The sequence below is a fragment of the Myotis yumanensis genome, unplaced genomic scaffold (assembly GCF_028538775.1).
Source record: "Myotis yumanensis isolate MYYU_CA2020_CCGP unplaced genomic scaffold, mMyoYum1.0.hap1 SCAF_6, whole genome shotgun sequence".
Classification (NCBI taxonomy): Eukaryota; Metazoa; Chordata; class Mammalia; order Chiroptera; family Vespertilionidae; genus Myotis; species Myotis yumanensis.
Window position 1 is genome coordinate 7,912,640 of NW_027223757.1, and position 26,369 is coordinate 7,939,008.

A 26,369-nucleotide genomic window follows, 5' to 3' on the forward strand; every position below is an offset into this window, starting at 1 on the left:
GGGACCAGCACAACCTGGAGCCTGGCTTGGAGCCAAGAGGGGTGTGGCGACTCCGGGTAGTGCTGGGACCCCGCCTGGGAACTGCACCAACACCCGACCTGCCCCTCGGAAAGGAGCATTCGCGCGGGGAGCGGCGGGGGGGCCGGGGGAGGGGGCGAAGGGGGAGGCCTAAACCCCCAGGGTGCAGCCGGGGGGAGGACCCGATCGCAGAGGAGGGAGCGTGGCGGAGCAGCCGGCGCCCGCTGAGCCGGTGCGCCAGCCCGGGAGCGCGGCTGCGGCTCGGGAGCCCGCCCTGCGCGTTGTCCTCGGAACCCGGCGGCGGGCTCCCCGCAGCCCTGCATCCGCTCGCGCCGGGGCTACGGAGACGGCGCCGGCCATTCGCTCGCTGCGCCGCCCGGAGCCTGAGCCAGCCCGGGAGAGAGAAGGTAAAAGGAAGGAGAGATGGGGGGCGGGAAGAGAAGGAGAGGGGCTGAGAAGCTGGGTGCGAGCCGAAGAGATGGCAGACAAATTGCGAGCAAGTTTGCACTTGCTGCGCGGGCGGTGCGTGCTCGGGGGAAGGCGGGGGCCGCGGTGTGTGCGTGCGGTGCTCTGGGTGGGGAGGCCGGAGGAGGGGAGCGTGTTCCCAGCATCTTGTACGCAGCTGCCCCTCTGCGGAGCCCCCTCTCTGGCTTGTCATTTCCGCTTAGGGCACCTCTTTGGGCTCCAATGATGCCCAAGCAAAAGGCTGCCACCCTCTCGTTGTGATGGCTGGCACTGCGGCTCCTCTCGGATGGGAGGTGTGGGGAGTTGGGCGCATTCTCGGAGCCTCCCTTCCTCCAGCCCAGACTATTTTGGGAAGGGCTGAGGGAGGGGGGCGGGCGGCAAAGCCCAGGGCTGGAAGCCTGAAGGAGGCCCCAGCTCCAGACTCTACTCAGCTGTCACCCAGCAAATGCTTCCGCGGAGAGCCTACGCTAGAGGGCAAGGCAACTTTCCTCTCCTCCAGAAACACGCGTTTCAGACAGAGGTGGTGCGCTGCTGCCCGAGGAGTCAGTGCAAGGGTGCTCCCCGGGGCGGCAGGTGCCGGGCGAGGGTCAGGGGACCAGGCCACAGGAAGCAGTATCCGCTGCAAAGCAGAGGGACCCCTTTGGGAAACGGGTTCGGTGTGCAGCCTGGATACCAGCGTGGAGGCTGCAGGTTCGGGCCCAGCCCAGCCAGAAGCATCCGCTGTGGAATGGGCCCTACCTTCCCGGAATGTTCATGTCTGAGCAGTTTGGAGTAGAAACCATGGTCGTAGCTGCCATTTTTCAGTGAAGGTTACGAAAGTTCAAAGTGAATTATTATTTTTTTTCTTTTCTTTAGTGCTTATGTTTATCTTCATCTGGTGGCCACTTTCCTAAAGAAAACATTTGTAACCAGAAACCAGATCTACCCAAGAGAAAGTGTAATCATTCTCAGTTAGGCAAAGGTTATTCATGCGACCCACATGTGCGTAAAATGCTGATTGAATCATGAGTCATGAGGATGGTTTTTTCAGAGGCTTGCTGTTCCCCACGGTGAAAAAGATGAATTGTATAGATAAAAAGGCCCTGACATCACCAGCGCAGTGGAATAGTACATGTCTATTTCTTCTTGTGTCTTTGAATCTGTATTACTTTGTGGCAAATTCAGAATGAAATGTGCCAGATGAAGGCTAACTGTATGTTTCATGCGGAAGATACAGGCGCAGCTTGACTCAGATAACATTGCTGACCTTTGAAAACATTTGCTTAGCTTCTACGGGATAGTCTCATTATTATCTTTCTCAGCTGGTAATTTTCCCCCCTGCTTTCTTTCTGTCATCACTGTGCCCATGAAAAGACTTCTTCTCACTTGATTCTGTTCTGCAAAGGAGTAGGGATTGGGGAAGGGTAGTTTACCATTTTAAAATGTTCAAGAATTGCTTGTGTGAAATGTGTAGGGTGCTACACCTAAGACTTGCTCTCTGGTAATTATGCAACAGCTTCTTAGAAATGAGAGGAGGTGTAATGGAAAGAGGAGGCAAGCCCATGATTGGGCAAGGTTGGTAGCATTTTCTCCTGCGGTTCCCGCGCTAGATTCTACCGCTGCCACACCCTGTGGCCTGAAGGTGACAGCCACAGGACCCAGGACTCCCCGGTGAGGAAATCTGCATTTCTCCTCCCCTAAAGCATAGTCCTGTACCCTTCCTCAGGGACTAATTCAACAAGAGCTCATGTTTGGCAAAGAGTGTGGTATATACTCTAGCAAAGTAGGACAGAAAGGTAGCTGATGTGTTTGGGCATGATTAATAATACTCCAAGCTTATAAAAATGGAGTTGAATCATGACAATATCTTTCATGCCCATCGGCTCTATACTTTGTCTTTTGATGACTTGTTTGTATTTTTGCTCTTGCAGGCTAAGGACCAATGCTTATTTGGTACCCTGTAGATGTCATAATAGTGAGTAACTACCAGTTCTACTCACTGACCCCTCCCCCCCCTGCACACACACACACACACACACACACACATACGGTAGCAGTGTGTTTATGGTAACTCCAGGACGGCCCTCTTCTTCCCGTTAGCCATCTTTATTCCATTTAGCCACCTTAGTTTTGTTGTTGTTGTAATTAGTACCATTACTAAAGGATGAAAGAGAAAATCAGTAACAAAATTTAAAATTAGACACTTATGTGACTCATTCCAGCAAAGAACTTAGCTAGAAGGAGGTCGGAATGCATTCATTAGCTTTTCTATTTTTGTTTAAGTGGATTTTAATAGCGATGCTATTCTTGAGCATATTTAGGCAGCTGATTAACTAATAGCCATACTTCATGTACACCCCAGCAGCGTGCTGTCCATCAGCTTATGTTTTATGGTGTCACTTCATCCTCTTCAGTCAGAAATGAGCCACCTCATCTCCGATTGTTGCGGGTTCGGAATTTTCTGCTCTCATTTCTCCACACCTAAACCTGTAGTTACGTAGCTTTAAGATGTATTTCTATGGCCTCGTAGTGTTTCTTCTAGTGTTTTTCCTAGTTAGTGTCTTCCCTCTTAGGAGCACAAACAAGAAACCGCTTCAGTAGCCAGTTGTCCACTCTGCTTAGAGCAGCGGTTCTCAACCTGTGGGTCACGACCCCTTTGGTGGTTGAACGACCCTCTCACAGGGGTTGCCTAAGACCATTCTGCATATCAGATATTTACATTATGATTCATAACAGTAGCAACATGACAGTTATGAAGTAGCAACGAAAATAATTTTACGGTTGGGTCACAACATGAGGAACTGTATTTAAAGGGCCAGAAGGTTGAGAACCACTGGCTTAGAGACTGGCAAGGTTCCGCTGTGATGATTTGGGGCTGTGCTTTTCACAGGTGTGGGTGACAGAAGAGCATGCTGTTCAGAAAGGAGAATCCCAAACAGCAGACAGTTAAAATCCCTCTGCATCCTGCACAATAAATACAGCAGATGGCTATTGATTGGGCATTGAGCTTGTTTCCTCAGAACCCTGGGTTTCTGCATTACAACACTCACTCTGCTTTGCTGTAGTGTTGATTTATCATCTCCTCCTCTGGTACATAAGCTCTCAGAGAGGCTTATCTGTCTTGTTCACTGCTGTTTACTTAGTATCATTGTCAAATAGTTTCTCAATACATTTTTTTTTTCTGAATGAAATAATAAATTCAGGAATCTTGCCTCTCTGCTAGGTATGGAGGATGGACTTAGCTCCCTGGTCATCTCAGTTCCTCCTGCTGGAAGGGTTTGGAGATGGTGCAGGGACGGTTCATTGGTACACCGCCTATCAATGGCTACCTAATTCTCCCTTTCCATCCTGATACTGGTTGCTCCCCTCTCCCTCTCCCACCCTCACAATATCCTGTGCCTATTAAAACTTGTAATCACCCTGGACATGGTTATCTTCCCATCATTCTGGTTCAGAGATCATGGCCACAGCCACTGCTAGGTAATCAGTCAGTTCAAGGAGTGACCTTCAAGATCTCGTGACCTTGTACCAGCAGTGGTTTTAGCTGTCACAGGTGCCGCCATTGGTTTTGGAACTGAAGAGCTCACCTGAGAGCATGTCTTCACTCAGATTGCAGGGAGAGAAACGGAGGCCAGGGGAAAGAAGGTGGGAGCCAGCGAGAAACTGAAACTCTACTACATGCCGGACACACTTTAAATTTAATTTAGCAGGATGAAATCAAACTTATTAGCATACAATTACTTCCTTTTACAGATGGGGAAACAAGTGCTCAGAAAAGTTCACTTATCTTAAGGTCACATGGACAGTAAGAGACAGAATTCGGACTCAGCTCCATGTCTTTTTAGCCCATTTCTTGGCACCACACTCCCCGGGACAGGCAGTGGTCGAGAGCCTCTGTCCACAGAACCAACTCCAAATCACCCATCTGATTGAAACAAAATGAAGCCTAGAAGTCATAGCTTCTAATTCCCAGTCTCCTTTTATTATCTTTGTTTTACTCACTTAGACTTTTTAAATCAAATGATATGCCCTCTGAAGTTAAAGTATCAGTAAAAAACAAGAGTATCATAATTTTGCAAAAGAGGAAATATGTGTACACATGCAAAATATTTTATCTTGTGTCTAAAATAGGAAGGATATTGCGCCAACTCCTTTTGCAGGGGGAGGAAGGTTTTCTGGGGGTTAGCTCATAGAGGTGAAGTATTATGAACTTGATTTAATTAAACAAAAATATGTATTGAGGACTGCGATGTGCTCACAGATGTACTTGGTATCAATAGGTGAGATGTCAAAGCAATAAGACTTATAGTCTCTAGACCTGCAAAATGTCCGTGGTCTAATCTGAGTGAGATAAAGCTAGCAATGATCTTAGAGTGAGCCAGGGCTAATAATGGTGAAAAATATAAGACAAATCATATGCATAATAGTATAGATGGGTAGTATTGGAGCAATGGAGGGAAAATAACGCTGAAGGGTGGTACTAAGAGGAATAGGACACACTGTAGAAGTAAGACCGATGCATAAGCTGAGCTATTCTGGCTTTTATGTGGTATCAAAAGAGGGATGGAGGGAAGGATAGATACACATTTCAGTATTGATCTATTGGGTAACATGAATGTGAACTATACGAGGGTAAGAACGTGGTGATCTGCAATGCAATGACTTTTTAAAAACCCTTTTAATTTCACAATTCTTGATTGACGGTGGTGGCCATGTCTTAATCATCTGTGAACTACAGTGCTGAGCATGCCTTGGTGTGGGGCAGCTGAATGAAAATGAAACTCTTCCCTCATCCCTACTTAGTATACAGTATATGTAGATAGATAGATAGATAGATAGATAGATAGATAGATGATAGATTTCAGAAAGTTACAGTGTTGCATTTGGAGAACCTAACTTTCTAACAGCTTAGAAGAGGCCCTTGTAAGATTCCTCAGGCACTTCTCATTGTCTGTTGTTTTTCAGGTTAAGGTAGCTTGTGTATGCGGGCAGGTGGAATATTTGTCCCCAGGAGGTGAAGGCTGCTAATGGGTACACAGTCATCGCAGGCTGTGGGCCTGGATGCATGACAGGCCAGCCACAGTAATCATTTCTCCTCTGAGAATCACTCGGAGAGCCACCCACTGGGAAGCACCCCTTCAGCCGAGAAGCTGCCAAGTATTGGGTCTACTTCTAGTGGGTATCCTTTCAAGTAGCCAAGAGAAGCCCGCCGCTGCCTTTTTATCAACTAATGCTATTCACTGCGCCCACCCCGTCCCCTAACTTGCTAAGTGACCAGAGCCCCTTTCCTGCCCCAGTCCACCTTTTTTAAAAAATATATTTTATTGATTTTTTACAGAGAGGAAGGGAGAGAGATAGAGAGTTAGAAACATCGATGAGAGAGAAACATCGATCAGCTGCCTCCTGCACACCCGCTACTGGGGATGTGCCCACAACCAAGGTACATGCCCTTGACCAGAATCAAACCTGGGACCCTTCAGTCCGCAGGCTGACGCTCTATCCACTGAGCCAAACCAGTTAGGCCCTAGTCCACCTTTTAGATGCGTTTGCACGTGGGGACAGTAGCGGTGTGCAATGTTTTGCATCCTTTTCAAAATGGTAATCTAAAAGAGATTACTGTTGCCCAGCCAGTGTGGCTCAGTGGTTGAGCATCAACCTATGAACCAGGAGGTCACAGTTCGATTCCTGGTCAGGACACATGCCTAGGTTTTGGGCTTGGTCCCCAGTGTGGGGCATGCAAGAGGCAGCCAGTCAATGATTCTCTCTCATTGTTGATGTTTCTATATTTCTCTCCCTCTTCCTTCCTCTCTGAAATCAATAAAAATATATTAAAAAATAAAATAATTTAAAAAGATTACTATCAGCTTGGCATTTGTGCATTTTAACCAGAACCCATTATATACTAGTGTTAATGACACCTTAAAGCCAGTTGTATGTTATACTTACACGCTTCTACTTAACCAATCCTTCACAAATAATGCTATTTATATACATTCAGTTATAATAGAATTTTTGATAGCATTCATAGACTCCTCTTATGTTTTTATTTTTCCTTTTGACAGGAGGACCATCCCACATACATGTGCTGTGTTTTCTTTACAGTTTTGTTTTTATCATCCTCCCCGGCCCCCCTCCCCATTCCTCTTCTCTGCCTTTACTGGTATCATCGTATCACAGAGATGCGTGTGAACTGTAACAAGTGTCACTCTGACATAGGCCCCTTTGGTTTGGCCCCATGGTTAAGTTTCTTTCTCTGGGCACATTTTTCACGTTCCTCTTTTTCTGTCATTAATTATTTTATCCGTGGCAAAACCTTCTCTTCAGCTAACCCCAGGGTTAAGAAATTCTTGTTCCAAGTACATGTCTCAATGTCAAGATTTTAGCAACTACTCTCCTACCTCTTTCCCCCCTCCCCCACTGAAGAATTATGAGCTAAACTGGACCACAGCAGAGACTTTAGGAAGAAGTTAGAAGGAAAATGTCTTGTCTGCTTAACCACTCCTACTCCACCCTTACAACTTACTTCAGAATCAGTGTGGAGAGAAATAACACGAAATCTAACCAATTTTGACTTCTAAAGTCAGGATATTTGAAATTCAAAGTTTTAGAATAAAATAGTTTTATATTTATGTTTTAATTCACCAAAGTGTTATTAGGAGCTAAGATTTGATCTCACTCCTGGGAAGTGTACAAACAAAACAGCAACATCAGCTGTGCAGAGCAGGCTAACACAGCATAGGAGAGAGAGCCTGTGGGTAATGAGAAATGGAACTCTGTGTTTTAAACTTTCACTTTTCATAGACCAATGTAGAAAGTCTATAGTTTAAAAACATGAACTAAAAGAGAACATTTCTCCTCTTAGCTACCAATTTGATTGCATATGTCTTGTGTATGTATTTGTTTTATCGACTATCATCCAAATTCCTAGTAGTTGCCTAGTACCTTATAAGTCTTTTCCCATTAGTCATTTCACTTGGTAATGAATCATCTATTCAAATTGAATAGAAATAGTTCTTATTTGAGCACTATGGTGACCTATGTGGATTTTTTTATATTGTGCCTTTTCTGTGTGTTTTTCAGGCTCCTGAGTTTATTGAAGAGGAAGGAAAAGAAGTGGTCTCACCTTGGGGAGTGCTGTCTCCGCACTGGCTGCCCCCGGGCTTGGGGTGGCATCATGACCCCATAGATCCAGTGAAGTTCAAGGTGTTTTCTGGAGCGGCCTAGTCCTGCTCTGCCTGGAGCCAAGAGTCTCTGCTGTGGGTTTCATGCTGCAGCGGGGACCATGGCAGCCTCCAGGACGGCCTCTCGGTCTCCGCGGGACATTGCCAACGTGATGCAGAGGCTGCAAGGTAAGGCACAGAGTCGGCCCTCGTTTTCGGGCTTTTGTTGTTACTGCGCTTTCAATATCCATTTATCTCAGAACTTTTCAAGGCGCTTGCATTTTTATTCAATTTTATGAAATCATAACAAGGAATAGCAAAATGTCTTTCATCCCAGTGTTTTCAAATGAGTCGATGCTACTTTAAGATTCTGTCTTCTTTATGTAGCAAAAAGACAAAGTTCTTATGTTGATTTTGCATCTGCGTTTGTGTGGCCTTAGTAATGGTTATCCGGTGTCCAGTGGGAGTTCAGAGCTATAGCAAACTCTCCTTCAATAACAAATGGCAACACAGCTCCGTGACAGCGCCCCATAAAGGGTCGTGACAGTGGTAACAAATAACTAGATGCTATTGTCTGATAAGTAAACCAGTGGCATACTTATCCCAACAGGAAAGCCCTTAGAGACAGAGAAAGTCTTTAAGAAAAATGGGCCAAAGAGGCCCAAAGGGGTGCTGAGATCAGTGGTTAGTGGCAGCCTGTGGACTGGAACCGCTCCCACCGGTGTTGTTTCTCTAAGAGCAAGGTGCTCTTTGCAAGGGAATCAACAGTCAAATGTTATGGCAGCTCATAAACGATTCCTATTTGTGAATTTTCTTTCAACATGTATATTCCTTGAGCCATAAAAATCAGCATCATCTATAGATATAAGACTGCTTCCCTGGGGTTCTACCTCTCCCAGGCTTCAAACTCACGTTCTTAGGATACAAAAATATCCAATGTTAGCAGGAATTTGCTCTAGTCTTTGTCCAATAATGTTATAAGTTGGCCTTCCGGTTTTCTAGAATTTCCAGCAAGTGATCAGTGTGGCTTTGCACCATGGGCATCATATTAATCTGTCATAACTCCACTTCCCTGGCTTGCAGTGGACTTGATGTGCACAGCGTTAATTTTCAGTTAAGCACGCTTGACCTTTCAAATACAGACTAAATGCTTAAGTCTGGATATTTATGGCCCAGAACATGCTCCCAGCTTTAGAAAATCAGGTCATGAGTGAAACTGGCAGTTTCCCCACCCAACCAGAAACCACCAATTAGAAGCTCCCCTTGTCATGTGGTCCCCAAACAGATCTCTGTTGAGTTTGTGGGCATAGACTTCCTCCATAGTCTGAACAGAGCTCTGACTGGGTCTGCCCAGTGCCAGGGATCTCCAGGGAAAGTTGTATGTCTGCTTGGGGAGGCGGAGCACTGAATTTGGAGTTCCATGCCTCTGTCTTGTCTTGGCTGTTTGCCCGGGTGTTAATTACTGAACCATTCTGTGCATTTGGTGTCTCAGTGACCTCATCCGCGAAGTAGTGGGAAAGAAACCTACACGTCTCCTACAGACTATGGGGAAGGTAATTAGGTAATAAAGCAGATTTTCCTTTGAGTGCACTAAATGGGAAAGTTCTCTGGATGTGATTGGCAATAAAGGGAAATTATAAAGAGTAAATCTGAAAATAATTCAGAACTGGCTTATGATCCTACAGACATTTTATTCTTATTTTGGTTTCACAACTCTTTTAAGGTTATGGTTAGGGGTGAGAGGAGAGAGGAGAGTACTGATGTTTAGCTTGGTTTTTTAAAATATATTTTTTAAAATGTTTGAATGTAATTTATTTATTTATTTATTTACTTACTTATTTATTCTTTATTTTTTTTTTGTTTTTTTAAAAATATATTTTATTGATTTTCTACAGAGAGGAAGGGAGAGAGATAGAGAGTTAGAAACATCGATGAGAGAGGAACATCGATCAGCCGCCTCCTGCACATCTCCTACTGGGGATGTGCCCGCAACCCAGGTACATGCCCTTGACCGGAATCGAACCTGGAACCCTTCAGTCCACAAGCCGACGCTCTATCCACTGAGCCAAACCGGTTTCAGCTATTCTTTATTGTTTAAAGTATTACATATGAATCCTTTTCCCCCCATTGACTTCGTCCACTCATCCCCCCCCCCCAAGTACATGCCCTCACCTCCACCTCACTACTGACTGTGTCCATGAGTTATGCTCATATGCATGCATACAAGTCCTTTGGTTCATCTCTCTCCCTCTCTTCCCCCTCTCCCCACCTTCCCTCTGAGGTTGGATGGTCTGTTTGATGCTTCTGTGCTTCTGGATCTATTTTAGTTCATCAATTTATGTTGTTTATTATATTCCACATATGAGTGAGATCATGTGATGTTTATCTTTCTCCGACTGGCTTATTTCGCTTAGTATAATGCTCTCCAGGTCCATCCATGCTATCGCAAGTAGTAAGACTTCTTTCTTTTTTACAGCAGCATAGTATTCCATTGTGTAGATGTACCACAGTTTTCTAATCCACTCATCTTCTGATGGGCACTTAGGCTGTTTCCAAATCTTAGCTATTGTAAATTGTGCTGCTATGAACATAGGGGTGCATATATCCTTTCTGATTGTTATTTCTGGTTTCTTGGGATATATTCCTAGAAGTGGGATTACTGGATCGAAAAATTAAAATATTTTTTGTGGTGGCTATGTAAGTGGTTTTTCTTGAGATGTGTGTGGAATGGGGGAAAGCATTAGAACCCGCCCCCGCCCCCCCATCCTTCACCTGTGACAGTGGATGTCCTATTTAACATCTATGCACTTAGGGACCCCACTAGCAAAATGTGGATTTTTGTCCACATCTCTCAGGATTGTTGTCAAGCTCAGTGAGATGATAGATGAAGGTGCTTTGAAAACTATAAATACCATGATGTGGTAAACTATTGCAACAGCCATGAAAGAAAATTGTACGAGAAGGCAAAGGCCTGATCATTTGTTGCAATTTTCTCAGATTTGGAGAGGAATTATAATGGTTTTATATATTCTGTGCTGTATAAAACTAGTAATTTTATTACATAGTGAGATGACTACACTTACTATATTTTTTTTTTCCTTTCTAGTCAAAGAAAACATTACAACATGTCATAAGGGTACCTGATAAATTTAGAGCAATAAACTTTATAGTTTAGAAAGAGATGATATTTCTGAGCACTAGACAATTATCATTAGCTCTTAGCATCAACTACTTCATATGTATATACATCATATATATATATATATATATATATATATATATATGCATATATCTATATACTAGAGGCTCGGTGCATGAAATTCATGCACTGGGAGGGGGAGGGTTGCCCCTCAGCCCAGCCTGCACCCTCTCCAATCTGGGACCCCTTGGGGGATGTCAAACTGCTGATTTAGGCCCCAATCCCACAGGGATTAGGCCTAAACCAGCACTCTGACATCTCTCTCACAATCCGGGACTGCTGGCTCCTAACCACTCACCTGCCTGCCTGCCTGATTGCCTCTAACTGCTTCTGTCTGCCAACCTGATCACCCCCTAACCACTCCTTTGCCAGCCTGATCGACACCTACCTGCTCCCCTGCCAGCCTGATTGCCCCCAACTGCCCCCCCTGCCAGCCTGGTTGCCTCTAAATGCCCTTTCCTGCTGGCCCGGTTGCCTCTAACTGCCCTCCCCTGCCATCCCAGTTGCCCACAACTGCCCTCCCCTGCTGACCTGGTTGCCCCAAACTGCCCCCCCCCCGCCAGCCCGGTTGCCTCTAACTGCCCTCCCCTGTCAGCCATCTTATGGTGGCCATCTTGTGCAAGGTTGTGATGGTCAATTTGCATATTACCTCTTTATTATATAGGATATGTTAATAATGGTTATAAAATGTCAGGTCTTGGGGCCATATCTAGCCTGGCCTACAGCAGTGGAAACAAAATGAACCTTGGAAGTAAAGGGGCCTGCAGATCTGTCTGCTCGCCTATTGATCTGCTGGGTGAATTCCGCTGATTCAGCTGGCGAGGGACATGTCCCCTCCTGTGTTCAGCTCTCACTGTGCGGCTCACTGATGTTTTGAGCCCAAGCAAGAGTCAACGTCCCAGACAGAGAAGACCTGCTTCTGTCAAGGGTGTTTAGTGACCAAGTTCCTCATAAATGGAGGGTGGGCAATATTGCCCAGATCCATGGTCGGCAAACTGCGGCTCGCGAGCCACATGCATCTCTTTGGCCCCTTGAGTGTGGCTCTTCCTAAGCCTTAGGAGTACCCTAATTAAGTTAGTAACAATGTACCTACCTATATAGTTTAAGTTTAAAAAATTTGGCTCTCAAAAGAAATTTCAATCGTTGTACTGTTGATATTTGGCTCTATTGACTAATGCATTTGCCGACCACTGGCCCAGATAATTAAGATATATGAAGAAATTTTTTTGAGGAAAAATACTTTTCTATTAACCTAAATAGAACTAGAGTTGCTATTTTCAAAGTTCAAATCTGTAACAGCATTCCTCTAGAATCTGCATCCCCCCCTCCACCCCCTTTTTTGGAGGCCTGGATAGATAATCTGAGGAACAAATGCCTTTCCACATCTTGGGTTTTATTACCATATCAGATCCATGTATAGCTAATAAAAAGCACATAGCTTTGAATAGTTGCAACTTGGCTTTCCTCTCTTGCTTATTTAGTTTATAACCATAATATTTGGCTGTTTTATGCTTTTAATTTTTATTTCTAGTGCAAGAAGATTGAAGTACACACACAGATTGCTACATCATTTAGTTGCTACTGTAGTCATTCAGTATTTCACCTTTGCCAATATTTGTGCTTGTCTGAGCCTCGTGTTTGAGGCTGGGATCCTGAATTATGGATGAGCAGACAGACTGCAATGCGGGGTTTCATTTGATCTTAAGAGTAATGACTGTTTTCTGTAACTTTCATCAATTTAAATACAACCTTAAAAGCATATACCGGGCAAAAGTATAATACAGGGGTATTCAAATGTTAAAAGCAAATAATTAGTATATACATTTTCTTCTCTTAACTACTGTGGGAATCAATTTAGCAGGTGGCTTGTGGAGACACTTTCCTTTATAGTTACACCTAAAAAAATAAATGTCTAAACTCTTCAGGTTTTTAATTTCTTGAAGATAATGATAAGAGTTTAGCCTCTTTGTAATTTTTCATAGTGCTTCTAACACAATGTTTACTTAATAAAATTTGTTGGCTGACTTTTATTACATTCATTTTTTTCATTTGAAGATAATCTACTAAACTTTAAGGATTTTTAATTAATGTATCCATGTTGACTATTGTAAAATAAGGGGCATCGATGCGGTCTTATAGAGCAGATGGTAAATACCAGAGGAGATTCAAATGGGCAGGCTCAGGTGTCATACAGAGGTCAATTCAATCAAAAAGTTGGAGAACTGACTACAAGGTCAAACTTTGATTTTTAAAACTTTTGAGTAAATTCAAAGAGAAACAAATGAGAAAAAAAGATAAATGTTTACTCTTGGAGACATGCCTATGAAATTCTCTAACTGTTCAGTAAAAAATAATCGTGGCCTCCTTCTAAAATATTTAAATGTTTTTGGTTTACTATGATATTTATCATAAATCCATTACACTGTGAAAGAAAACCTCAGAGTACCAAAAATGTTGACTGAAAAATAGAATAAATAATAATAAATAAATGATGAAAATGCAATTTTCTTTTAATTTAGTATTAAATAAGCATGGGAAAAAGGATAGTTTCCCATCTTGTGAAGATTCTAATTTTTTTATAGTTCCTTGAGAGATGAAGTTTTATACTTTATTACTCTGAGTTAATCCCTCTCCTTATTAAGTCACAAAACAATGACAAAAATCCATTTATTGTATTTAGGCTGAAATTCTCCTTTTAGTTTAATTTCTTTCCACAATGAATGTTGTATGATCTTATCTTGAATTTAAATAGAATACAATTTTCAGCATATAACAATGAGTATTTCTTTGTATTTTGGAACATAAGTTAAATAAATAGTTGATGAATAAATGGATCAATTGTGCCCCCTAAATTAATGAATTGAAAATAAAATTGGTCAAGGCATGTAAAGGCAAAGAAAGAAACCAGTTAAATTGGATCCTACTTTGAAGAGTTTTTTTTTCCTGAATTTTTAAAATCAAAATTAGTTTTTGACCAAGTTACTTCAAGGACACATATTCTACCTGAATGGGTGACTATGTTAACCTCTCAGGCATGTGTGTTGTTTTTGTAACTATAATGCTTTAAATCCTAAAGGTCTGTTACATTTTCATATTACTTTTTTCATATTACTTTTTAATGTATTAAAGAGCTCACATTTGACTAATGCCCTATCCTCCAAGTCTTTCTGTTTGCAGAGCCATATTATCCATTATGCACTATGCTGGACAAAGTGTCAGAGGCCTTCTGGATCTTCAAGGGTCTGCAAAATTATTGGCTGTCAAACAGAAAAGGAAACTGCTAAATCCAAATTAGCAAACATTTACAAATACTAAAATTATGTCAATTAGTCACATGTAAATCAAGTCAGTTCAAAAATTACATATGTATAAATGTATTTCATGTGGGGTATGGGTTCCCTTTGTTGCACTTGATACAGTGCGGGGCAGGCCTTTAAAAGTGGGAGGATCTAGGGCTTACAAAGAAAAGAGAAAGCATTCCCACGCGTTGCCTCCAAATTAATTACTTTTAGCAGACACTTAATTTTGTTTCTCCCATGGTAAAAACCTGCCTTGACTCTTGACATCTCCATGAAAGTCCCAACTTCTTGGCTCGGCTTCCCTATTCTAACTCCATCTCAATTGTCCAGCATTTGTCTCCTCTCGCTCCAACCAGATATCGGCCAAATGGCTCGACTTGCAATATCCTGAAGGTGCCCTGACTCTTTTGTTTCCTCCTGGAGCACTTCCAGGACTAAGCTCGATTGGCTGCTTCTAAAACTCAACTTATCTTCAAGGCCCAACTCAAGGCCCATCTCCAAAGCTTCCTCAACAAAAGCTTTCTCAGGGATAAAATCAGAAATTCTCTCTTCTCGGTCTACATTCCTTTAGCACTTGTAGCACTGCTGTGCAATCTGACATTGCTGTGCGTTATGTGGCATCGCTGTGTCTAATCCACCCGCTCCAAGTCCAGAGTGGCAGGAATTGGGTCAAATTCACATCAGTGCCCTGCACATTGACCAACATGCTACACTTCCGAATGGGGATGCTTCATAAGTACTTGTTAAGTGACTGTCATATATTTAATATGATATAGATAGTCAGTGGTGGAAACAGGGAGACCAGGAGAGAGGTAAGTTTGGTAAGAGAGGTAAGAGTGACTTGGACTAGATTTTAAATAGTGGCTAGGGATAGAAGTGGTAAAAACCTAGATAGATGTTTTAAAGTAAAGCCAAAATAATTTGCTGACAGATGGGGTGTGGGGTGTGAGAGAGAGGGATGGAAGTTGTCCCCTTATTTTTCATTTTGAAATGAGGAAAAACAAAAGACTGTTGGGGAATATATTGAGGAGGAAAATCAAGGGGTTGTTTTGGGGGGTTTGATTTTGTTTTGTACATGTTATATTTTAGATGCCTGATGACATCCAAACGTCCAAGAAAGTAGTCGAGTCTATATGACTATAGAGATCAAGGGAGAGGGCACAGCTGGAGAAGACATCTGGGAATCATAAGCACACAGATAGTCTTTAAGGCTATGGACTTGGTTGACACCACCCAGGGAACAAGGACAGAAAGAAAAGAGAGGGTTGAGAAGCAGAGCATCCAACATTAGGGGTGGAAGAGTGAAGAGAGAGAGAGTCCCACATGTGAGACTGAGAAGCTGCAGCCTAGGTGTGAAAAAGAAGAGAGAAGGGAGATCTGGAACCCAAGGGAAGAAAGGGTTCGAGGAACGATAAATTGTATTAATGCTAATGTTTTCATATGTTCATGTTTCTAAAGGTTTATAGTATATAAGTATCATATATATATATAGCAGGCCCAAGTAGGTGCAAGTACATGCGTATATAGTTCAAAATCATTTTGGGAAGAATGAAAGGATAGTCTTGTGCATTGCCAATAAAGAGTTGCAAGGTTACCTAACCGGTGTGGCTCAGTGGTTGAGTGTCGACCTATGAATCAGGAGGTCAGGGCACATGCCCGGATTGTGGGCTCCATTCCTAGTGTGGGGTGTGCATGAGGCAGCTAATCAATGATTCTCTCTTATCATTGATGTTTCTATTTCTCTCTCCCTCTCCCTTCCCTCTCTAAAATCAATTAAAAATATATTTTAAAATATATTTTTAAATATATTTTTATTGATTAAATATATATATATTTTAAAATATATTTTTATTGATTTTAGAGAGGAGGGGAGAGGGATAGAGAGATAGAAACATCAATGATGAGAGAGAATCATTGATCGGCTGCCTCCTGCACGCCCCCCCCTGGGGATCAAGCCCGCAACCCAGGCATGTGCTCTTGGCTGGAATTGAACCTGGGACCCTTCAGTCCGCAGGCTGATGCTCTATCCACTGAGCCAAAATGGCTAGGGCAAAAAATATATATTTTTAAAGTGGAGTATTTGTCTTCACTTAACTCTTTAAAAAAAGAGTTGCAAAGTTCTTGGAAGTTACTTGGATAAGAGAAGTATCTTAAGAATTTATTACATATAATTCTGTACTTTCTGTAGAACCCAATCAAAAATGTATCCTAAGGATAAAAGGCCTCTCACTCAGACCCTGATCTATTCTCCATTCTTGTGGAGTTGGGATCCCTCGCTGTGACCTGACAGATAGTCCTCCTGAGAATGGTGCTCCTGGTGATGTCATTTGACACCTGTGTGTGACTTGCATCTCAGTGCCTTCCTTCCTTGTGCACCTCCTTCCCTCATAAATCTTCACCTGCACCCCTTGACATTATGATTAGATTCTTTCCACACAACAAAGTAATACTTATGGGAAATCTTTATGGAGTTGGGGTCATCTATTTTCATGGCTTTGATCTGTGTTTAATTAGGTCACAGTTTCTAGAAAAGAAAATGGGAAATATGACAGTATAGGTGTTTGGATACCTGAAACATTGAGGACTCTGGGATTCCTCTCCATCAAGACTAGGATTAGACCCTTCTCAAAAGCACTGTAACTGGAAACTACATTGGCATTTAGGAAAATATTTCACTGAGCTGGTAGCTATTTAACCTTTCCTGTGTTGAGACAGACCTGAGGCCTTGGGTTAGCCTCTGTAAGAGGGAAGAAGACCACACAGGTGCCCATGAACTTCAGAGTTCCAGTCATGTGTGATTTAGGTTAATATTCACCTATAATGGGGAAAAATACTAGACTTTAAGTTTCATGTGATATATCCCTCAGATACTTTAAGAACCCTAGAAAACCAATTCACACCCCAGGTTATTATTTTTCTCTTTTGTTTTATTTCTAATTGTGGCTGATGAGAATATTGAAACATCTTTTTTTGTGGCATTCATACCCAAATACATAGCTCCTAAATGTTGTATGATGTTCTGTAATTTTAATTAAGCATTTATTAATCTTAAGTACTCAGTTATGTACTTGTTTACATAGTTAAGAAGTCATCATGTAAGAATATATATGCAACTTTGCCATATTACTAAGGATAGGCAAATTATAATTTTCTATTTGTTTCTACTCAAATAAATGAATGGAACTATCTGGGAGAAAAATAAATTGGCTGCTGCCTCAAACAGAGTCAGGATCAAGTGATTTATATAACATTTTGAAATCCTTGGATATAGTAAAGTTTGCTTCAGTATTTTTAAAATGGTTTCTATGGTAACATGTTCTTTTTCCCCCATTGTTCACAATGACCTCTTGGATTAAAAACAAACAATTCCTTCCTCTACTGATATTAATCTTTCATGTTTAGTAAACACTGGTCTCCACCCACATTTAAAAAATACATTTACCACGAATTGTACAACTATCCTCCATTCTTTTGCTTCCTTTCTCCTCAAATGTCACCAACATTGTTCACGTGGCACTTTGAATCCCTTTTATCTATTTATTCTTTATTATACTGTTGACTTTTTTACTGAATTGGGGAGAGTTTTGTGATTTCCAAGGACTGATGGGGTTTCTTTTGTTGTTGATGATGATGTACTTACTATTTTATGAGCCATACATTCATTTTGCCAAGAAATACACTAATTACATATTCATAGCCTACATCTTCAGCTTCTTTACTTTTCTGAGGCTTCTCACAGATTATCTCATTTTATCCAATTGTGGTTGATGTCATTATTGCTTCAATATTGAACAGAAAAATGTAAAATTTTTGCCCAGAAACCTGGGAGTTAAAACTAGCCTGTACCCTCAATATTGTAATGAGTGATCTTTCAAAATAGAACTCCCACTTTATCCCCTTTTCCTGTCACAGTGACTCATCCTAACCTTCAAGATAAACTCATTATGCAAAAAGGATTTTTATTATCTTGCTCCTATTAATCTTCCTTCCTAATCACCCTTCCTAGATTATGGTGTTCCAGTTTTAGTTCCCTAATCTAACTTTGATCTCACTTCCCCTTCTTTGCATGTTCTGGCCCGTAGGCCCCACCCCTGTCCTTTCTGTTTTATTTACCTGGGCTTCTACTCAGGCTCCAGGAAACATCGTGTTCTCTGCGAAGCCTTTCCCAGTATCACCAGCCAAACTGAAAGGCCCCCTCCTTTGCACTCTATTTCAACATGCTTCTATTAAAGTATTAATTACATCAGTCTGTAGTTTGGGTTTGTTTTTCTGTGTGTCCTATTGGGATCTTGAGGGCAAAGGTCTTGTCTTATTCAACTTCGGATATCCAGTACTGACTGAACAAAAACCTGACTTTTAGTTGATGCTCAGGTCATTCAGTCATGTATTCTGACATTTAACAAGTATTTTTGGAGCATCTGTGTCCAAGTCCTCTGACTACAGATATAAACATGATTGATATATAGAGTTGCCATCCTCCTGGGGCTGGAGGGACAGGATAATTAACAAGGAGTTTATGAACTGGGTGATAGATACGATGATGGGTAAATATAAGTTGGATGAATAAATCAAATTTCCACAAAAACATGCAGTTGTAATTAAGTAAATTGACCTGGGTAGCAGACCATTCAATGGTCTAAATTATTTTCATGTAGTCTTTTACTCTGCCTGAGTTGAAAACACCTTACCCTTAAAAGCCCAGATCCCACCCAGCTGGTATGGCTCAGTGGATGAACATTGACCTATGAACTAGGAGGTCACGGTTCAATTCCCGGTCAGGGCACATGCCAGGGTTGTGGGTTCGATCTCCATTGTGGGATGTGCAGGAGGCAGCCAATCAATGATTCTCTCTCATCATTGATATTTCACTCTCTCTCTCCCTTCCTTTCTGAAATTTTTTTTTAAAAAAGTATGCATATATTTTTTTAAAAAGCCCAGATCCTTAGTTTTATATGGGATAGTTGTTTAGATTGGAAGAGTACTTACACTTCATAATTTAATGTTCTTATTTTGCAGTGAAATACAGTTCTGTAGCAGTGAAGTGAAAAGCCAAGGTTATAGGTGGATATTTGAGGAACTACAATCTCTGAGAGAATTGAAGTCTAACTTGATATTCATGCATTAGTGCATGTTCCTTTAAGGCTATTCTTTTGTGTATTTGCTAATGATCTCTGGATAATTATGGGTGGGAGGCAAGATTGGCTACATAATTTTCAGGGCCAACCACAAAGTGAAAATATGAGCCCCTGTTTAATACTTGTTAAGGGTTATTAACATGCAGAAGAGCATTAGGCCAGGTGTGGGGCCTATCTGAGCGCAGCGCCATGTGCAATACTCAAGTCAGACACTTTAAGTTCTGCTCTGACTTGAAAAGCCAGCACTGGCAGGAGATGAGACTTTTGAGGACTTGGGCCCCTGAGGACTTTAGGGCCATCCCAAAAGAGAAATTAAGAGGTGGGAAAGGGTGAAAAGGCAAAGAAGCCAAAAGTCTAAGAGAGCCCATAGCTATTTCAAAATTGTATCTGGAATCAATGTTGCATAAAAGCAAGCAAGAGGAGGGGTCTCACCATCCTCATGTCAACACTCCCCTGACCAGAGCACTAAGCTAGACCTTGAGTGTTGGAAGCCATTAGTCAATGGCCCCAGGAGTTCAGCACCAGGGGGCTTGAGAGTCTGCCCGTCACATACCACCTATCTTCCTGGGTTCAAAATAACTAATCACAAAAGTAAATTCATGGCACTGGGTCTCATACAGTAATATTCTTTCTGGGTCTCATTCAATAAGAAACAGCTATTCTGAAGTCATTTTGCATTCAAATGTTGATAGTTTTTAATTTACATGTTTATAGTAGGTAGATACCTATGTATAATGAATGCATGTTAAAAACTAATATAAAGCACGTTTAAATCAAACTGGAAACATGCTAATACAAATAGACTCTTTAACACTTTCTATTTGGTTTTATATCTGTTTTCTAAGAAATACGTGAGTCTCACTTTTGTGAAAACAATAGTTCATTTTCTAAATAATAACTTTCACCACTATAATAATAATCAGACAAACAATGAAGGAATGTTATTTCTGATATGTTTAAAGGTTTGTTTATTTTCTTCTGCTGCTACTTTGTACTTTTAAAACAATAGTTTTGTGATGTTGCCTCTTGAAGATACTTTTATAACTTTACTATGATGATAGCAATGGTCACATAAAACTTCACTAAATATCTATAAATATTTGGAAGCAAGCTAGTTATATTAAAAATCCAACTTTGGCTATTTAATATTACCCATAAAAAGATCTGCATTTTTTTTAGATTTTCTAGTTGACACAATGATTGAAATCTAAGTGTCCTGAAAGACTTAGAGAATCCCACAGTTTTTTAGGAAAAAAATCTTAAAGATCAACTTGCCTAAGTCTGATTTTTTAAAATGACTAATTAAAGTAAACGATTAAAGATTAAATGACCTGTACAAAGTCATGTATTTAGTTAAGGCAAAATAAAACTGAAAGCTAGATTATATGAAATTTTATGGCTCATTCATGGTAAAATTATATGGCTCATTCATAAGCATTTACTTCTTAACTCTGTTTTGAGTTGAAAAGCAAGGTTGATATTTGGTGTGTGCTTAGTTCATATAAAATTATGCACTTTGTATTTACCTCAAATTAGAGCACTAATTACAAATAATTGGAGCTATTGAGGGCAGAGCCAATGTCTTTTTCAAAAGCAAAATATGGTAAATGTTCACTGAATATTTGTTGAATGGATATTAGATTTGTAAATTTACCTTCTTCAGTGTGCCTTTGAAGAGAGATAGAGATATAAAGATGAGCTCCAGAGAGAGAGAGAGAGAGAGAGAGAGAGAGAGAAAGAGAGAGAGAGAGAGAGAGAGAGACAGAGAGAGATTTAGCTCATCACATTTTAACTGCTTCAGTAGAACTGTTGTGAAATTTTCTCTATAGCTATTGCTAACTTGCTGTAGTCACTTGAACTAGTATATAGTAACTATTAGGCTATAGCTTAAAATATAAGGCTGTTGCCTGGCCAGTGTGGCTCAGTGGTTGAGCGTTGATCTATGAACCAGGAGGTCATGGATTGATTCCCAGTCAGGGCACATACCAGGGTTGCAGGCTCAATCCCAAATAGGGGTTGTGCAGGAGGCAGCCAATCGATGATTCTCTGTCATCATTGATGTTTCCATCTCTCATTCCCTCTCCATTCCTTTCTGAAATCAATAAAAATATGTTTTTAATAAACATGTATACATATGTATACTTCCAGAGCGCGCGCACGTGTGTGTGTGTGTGTGTGTGTGTGTGTGTATCACTGTTCTCAGGACTCTTTTTCTTCTGAAAACTTTGCCATACAAATGGCTAGTTTCTTTGCATTTGTGTGATCTGTTGTTTGTGAAATGCAGTATGAGTGACAGTTCAGCAGATATTTCATCTCCACGATAAATATAAATTGAATGCCTCCTATGTTCCAGAGATAATAGTATAAAACATACAGGAGCTAACTCTGAAACTGACCATCGTGTCCTGACCCTTCATAGCTAGTGACCAGGTTGGAACCAAGATTGAAGAACTTTGCAATGAGTCCCTGGACAGGGGACAGAAGATGCTCTGGAAGTGGGTTGAGATTCCTCCTGAGCTAACGGCAGGCAGCCCCAGGCATCTCCCTGGCTACTGCTGAGCTGGTGCTCTGGCTTGGGCACTGGCCCTTCCTCACATTCATTCTCAGGCCAGGTTTCAGGAACTAGGCCACGTTCTGACAGAACTGCCAATGAGCTCCCCCCTCTGCCACACCCCACATAAGCCCTTGGGTTGCAGACAACAAGCATGGCTCCTTCTCTCTAAGCATCGCCAAGCCACAGACAATGAAGATGGAGGGTTGAGAAATGCTCACATCCTTCCCCACAGTGCATCTGTGATAACGTTAACCCATTTGTCATTCTACTAGGGAAAGTGGCTTTGTTCCATGTCTAAGACATCTAGGAATAGTAATTGTTAATTACTACTTTTCTGAACTTCATGTTTTAACTTTAGTTTGGGTAAGGTATCAACTAATTTAATAGCATACTCTGCTCATTTTAGTTAAAACCAAGCATTACTCTAGTCAACATATATAACTCCAATAATAATTACTTTAACATTTTATTTATTTAGTTAGTTTTAGTTATTATTATTTTTAAGTATATTTTTATTGCTTTCAGAGAGGAAGGGAGAGGGAGAGAGAGAGAGACATCAATGATGAGAATCATGGATCGGCTGCTTCCTGCACACCCCCTACTGGGGATCGAGCCTGCAACTCTGGCATGTGCCCTTGACTGGACTCAAACCTGGGACCTTTCAGTTTGCAGGCTGATGCTCTGTCCACTGAGCCAAACCGGCTAGGGTAAAAAAAAATTTAAACTAGTAAAAGCCCCAAGCCTTAATTGCAATCACAAAATTTTCTTTAAACACCTGCATTTAGAAAAGTAAAATGGTTCTTATGTCTTATGTTCCGAACGATAAAAAGAGCTATGTGTAGTTTTAACCTATAATCGGTTTTAATTGGCTCAGTTATTGATGCTTCAAAAATAGAATTTTATAAGGTAATGTTGAACCAGTCTTGAATGCAGACTGCAGGACGGAAGTGCTGTATGCATTTCTTCTTGGCAGAGTTGCTTGTAACCAGCTACATGTTAATGTGAGCTTTTATATGTTGGATAAAGAAAACCATTTCCTGTTATCCAAAATAGCTTCTAATGAGGGTCCGCTTATTGAGGCAGAACTTTTAGACACTCCCTTTAGGTTTCAAGGACAACTGGTGCATTGAAGTCCTAAGTAGCTTTTGTTTCTGGTTTAAGAAAGGAAACATGAATCCATTTCTTTACTTCTTCATTGCTAGTTATCTATTTAATAATTTAACATAGAAAATGTGATGCCTAGAACATGTAGAGGTTGTATCATGTTGTTAGCCACATGGGCTAAAAGAAGTAAGTCCAAATGAAAAATGGATACGCTTTCTGTACTTTATTTTTATTTTTTAGATCCTTACCCGAGGATATATTTATTGATTTTTAGAGAGAGACGAAAAAAGAGAGAGATAGAAAATGAGAGAGAGAAACATCAATGTGAGAGAGAAACATCGGTTCATTGCCTCCCATATGTGCCCAGGCTGGTATCGTACCCTGACTGGGAATCAAACCCAAAACCTCTTTGGTGCTCAGGACGTCACTCCAACCAACTGAGCCAGCCAGTTGGGAAGCTTTCTGTACTTTAAGAAAAACTATCCCTCCAAACTATAGTGATTATTTTTAGCATTCTGTCAGTGAGATAAAACAAAAATATATTACATGGGTTTCTAAAATGTTCCCCACATGTAAATAGCTTAATTTTCCAAGGTTATCTAAATATGTTTCTTAAAGTTCAAGCAACTTCGGAAGATATATAGTGATAATCTCTCCAATACCACACATAAATAGATGAGAAGGATAGATAACGATAGATACATACATACATAGATAGATACATAGTTAGGTAGATATTATTTTAGTGGCTATCTTGCCAAGTTAGTACACGTTTCCCATTGCTATGGAATATTTTCAGAGGAAGTTGCTAAACTTTTTCTTCACATGTGATTACACTAGCTAACCCGGAAAGAGAGCAGCTCTCCCACCATCCACGTCTGACTTGAAAGGGCACTTGGAAAGGAGATTTGTGTCAGGAGCCGATGCCTCCTTTCTTTTGATTCCCATGGGGCTAAAGGCAGAGCATCAGTAACATGTCATTTAAAAAGTCACAAACATTTTTGCAACATAACACCACCTGTGTTATAATAAAGCTGAATTTAGTCCTCGGATTGCAGAATATACCATTGAGAACAAGGAGGCAAGCCAAAACATATCTCCAGCTCCAGTGTAATATATAGGCAATTGGCTTTTCTTTTCCTGTCTCTTGAATCACACAGACAGCTGTCTCAGCTCGAATTTTCATGCTGTGAGTGGGAGTGAAAAGCTGTGAGAAGTCATGAAAATAATAAGGGCCGTGACGCCGAAGTCTTGCCTCATGTTCCCGGCCTTGATTGCCAGTATTTCACCTGCACAGTAGTTAGTTTAGTCTGAAATACACAGATCCTCTGCCCTGGCCGGCCCCTGCTGCTGCCTCTTCATTCTGACCTGTCTCATATTTACTCCTCGTGTGTTCCTTGGCTCATGGTTAGTGGCCACAAAAGGGACACCTCTCCCACTAAGTTAGCTCTTAGAGTAGGACTGGGTCTTTCTCTCCCTCCCTCCGTTCCTTCCATACTTCTCTCTCTCTCTCTCTCCTCTCTCTCTCTCTCTCTTTCTCCTCTCTCTCTCTCTCTCTCTCTACTATGTAGAACTTGACAGGTATTAATAAAAAATAAAACAAGCCCTTGACTGGTTTGGCTCAGTGGCTAGAGCGTCGGCCAGTTGACTGAAGAGTCCCAGGTTCGATTCCGGTCAAGGGCATGTACCTTGGTTGCGGGCACATCCTCAGTAGGGGCTGTGCAGGAGGCAGCTGACCCATGTTTCTCTCTCATGGATGTTTCTAACTCTCTATCCCTCTCACTTCCTCTCTGTAAAAAATCAATAAAATATATTAAAAATATTTTAAAAAAATAAAAATAAAACAACTCTGGGTCGAGTTTCAGATCATGAGAAATCTTTATATCCTACTTGTTCCAGAAAGGATTGAAAATAACAAAAATATATACAACCAGATGCTGTCTGTTTTTAAATGAGGAAGTGAATAACTTAGGCTGGAAGAAAGTGTAGTGCTAATTAACATGCCTTCATTCTTCACTTCGATCCAAGTTTCACTCACACTGAGGGCTGAAGGAACTGGGAAGGTGGAGGAGTGGAGAGTGGGGAAGAGCCACTCAGCTCCTTATCCCTAAGCTGTAGAGCACCAGCCTTTGGCATCTATTGAGGGGACATAAGCACTGACCAAAATGAGTGGAAATCAAGGGGCAAGACAATCCAGGACAAGGAGTCTCTGGGTGGATAAACTGAAGCGGCAGGTGAACACAGCTGTTTCCAAAGCATGTGTAGCCTTTTACACACAGCCCGTGACTGACTGTAAGGGGGCCAGTATGGAATCAGTAAGGAAGAGATACTCCTCATTTGTCTTTTAGATGTTTTCACATTGCCTAATGCTTAGATTCATCATATGAACTGTTTTTCTCGGTGCTGTTTAAATTCCATTCCTACTGAAACTATTACTAAATCTACTGACTCTCAAATCATTTCATGATTTGTAACCTTTCCTATGGGTGTCGAAGGGGCCCCTCTGCCCATGGCCTGAACTTCAGTTTTGCTCTTGTAGCCATTCAGCAGGGCTGTATCCTGCCTGGAACCTTTAAGGAAAGGAAAGAAATTATATCTTTATCCTGCCGTGGTTTTGTCGTTGGGCTTAGGCAGCCATCTTCCACTTGCTTCATTTGCCCCTACCAGAGGTCTCAATGCATCGGTGGTTGAAAGTCAACCTTAACCTATTGGTTTGTCTAAAATGCATTGATTATCCCATGGTTAAGGATGAATACCCAGTTTATTCAGGTAACTCTGTGCCTAGTTGGGTCTACTATTGTCCATGGTCTTGACAAATGGCACCATCATCCATAAATAGTGTCTCTAGATTATAGCAAATGCTTTAGGCATTGAACTCCCTGAACTTCTACCGATATTCCTGCTTTTTGTACAAACAAGTGCTCCCTAGCTTAGTGTAAATTATTAGAATACTAGAGGCCCTTTGCAGGAAGATTCCTGCAAGAATAGGGCTTCCTGTGGTCATAGTGAAGCAGAGAAGGGAGCAAAGCCCACCAAGGCGGGCTTTGCTCCCACCTCCGCCGCCCACTTGCTTCCCTCCTGCCTCCGCCACCCCGCTTGCTTCTCTGCAGCTTTGCTCCCTTCTGCAGCACTTGGCTTCCTTCTACATTGTCTTCAGTCTTCGCTCGGCACCTGAATATGCAAATTAACCACCATCTTTGTTGGGTTAATTTGCATACTCATCTGATTGGCTGGTGGGCATAGCGGAGTGACACCAATTTGCATGTTTCTCTTTTATTAGTGTAGATACCCTATATTCAATTGAATGAACAAGGTTTCCTCACCTTAGACCACCTCAAACCACCTCAGATCAACAATGCCATTCCCATTTCCAAGTTCTTTTTGGTGTCTTAGATCTGGAAGGTGATCTTCTGGGATTGTCTTATTATAGTCTTGCTATTGTAATACAGTACAAAT

At 41.5% G+C, this 26,369-nt stretch overlaps 1 protein-coding gene across 2 annotated transcripts in view; it reads left to right on the plus strand.

Annotated features, from left to right (window-relative positions):
• The first annotated feature begins 228 nt into the window (after positions 1 to 228).
• SYNE1 (spectrin repeat containing nuclear envelope protein 1) overlaps positions 229 to 26,369 on the plus strand; it is a 384,525-nt gene continuing 358,384 nt past the window's right edge. For both annotated transcript variants that reach the window (XM_070417448.1, XM_070417449.1), the window contains exons 1-2: positions 229 to 425; positions 7,543 to 7,811. In XM_070417448.1, the coding sequence (XP_070273549.1) occupies positions 7,745 to 7,811 (67 nt within the window). In that variant the 5' untranslated portion in view covers positions 229 to 425; positions 7,543 to 7,744. The remainder of the gene's footprint in view (positions 426 to 7,542; positions 7,812 to 26,369) is intronic.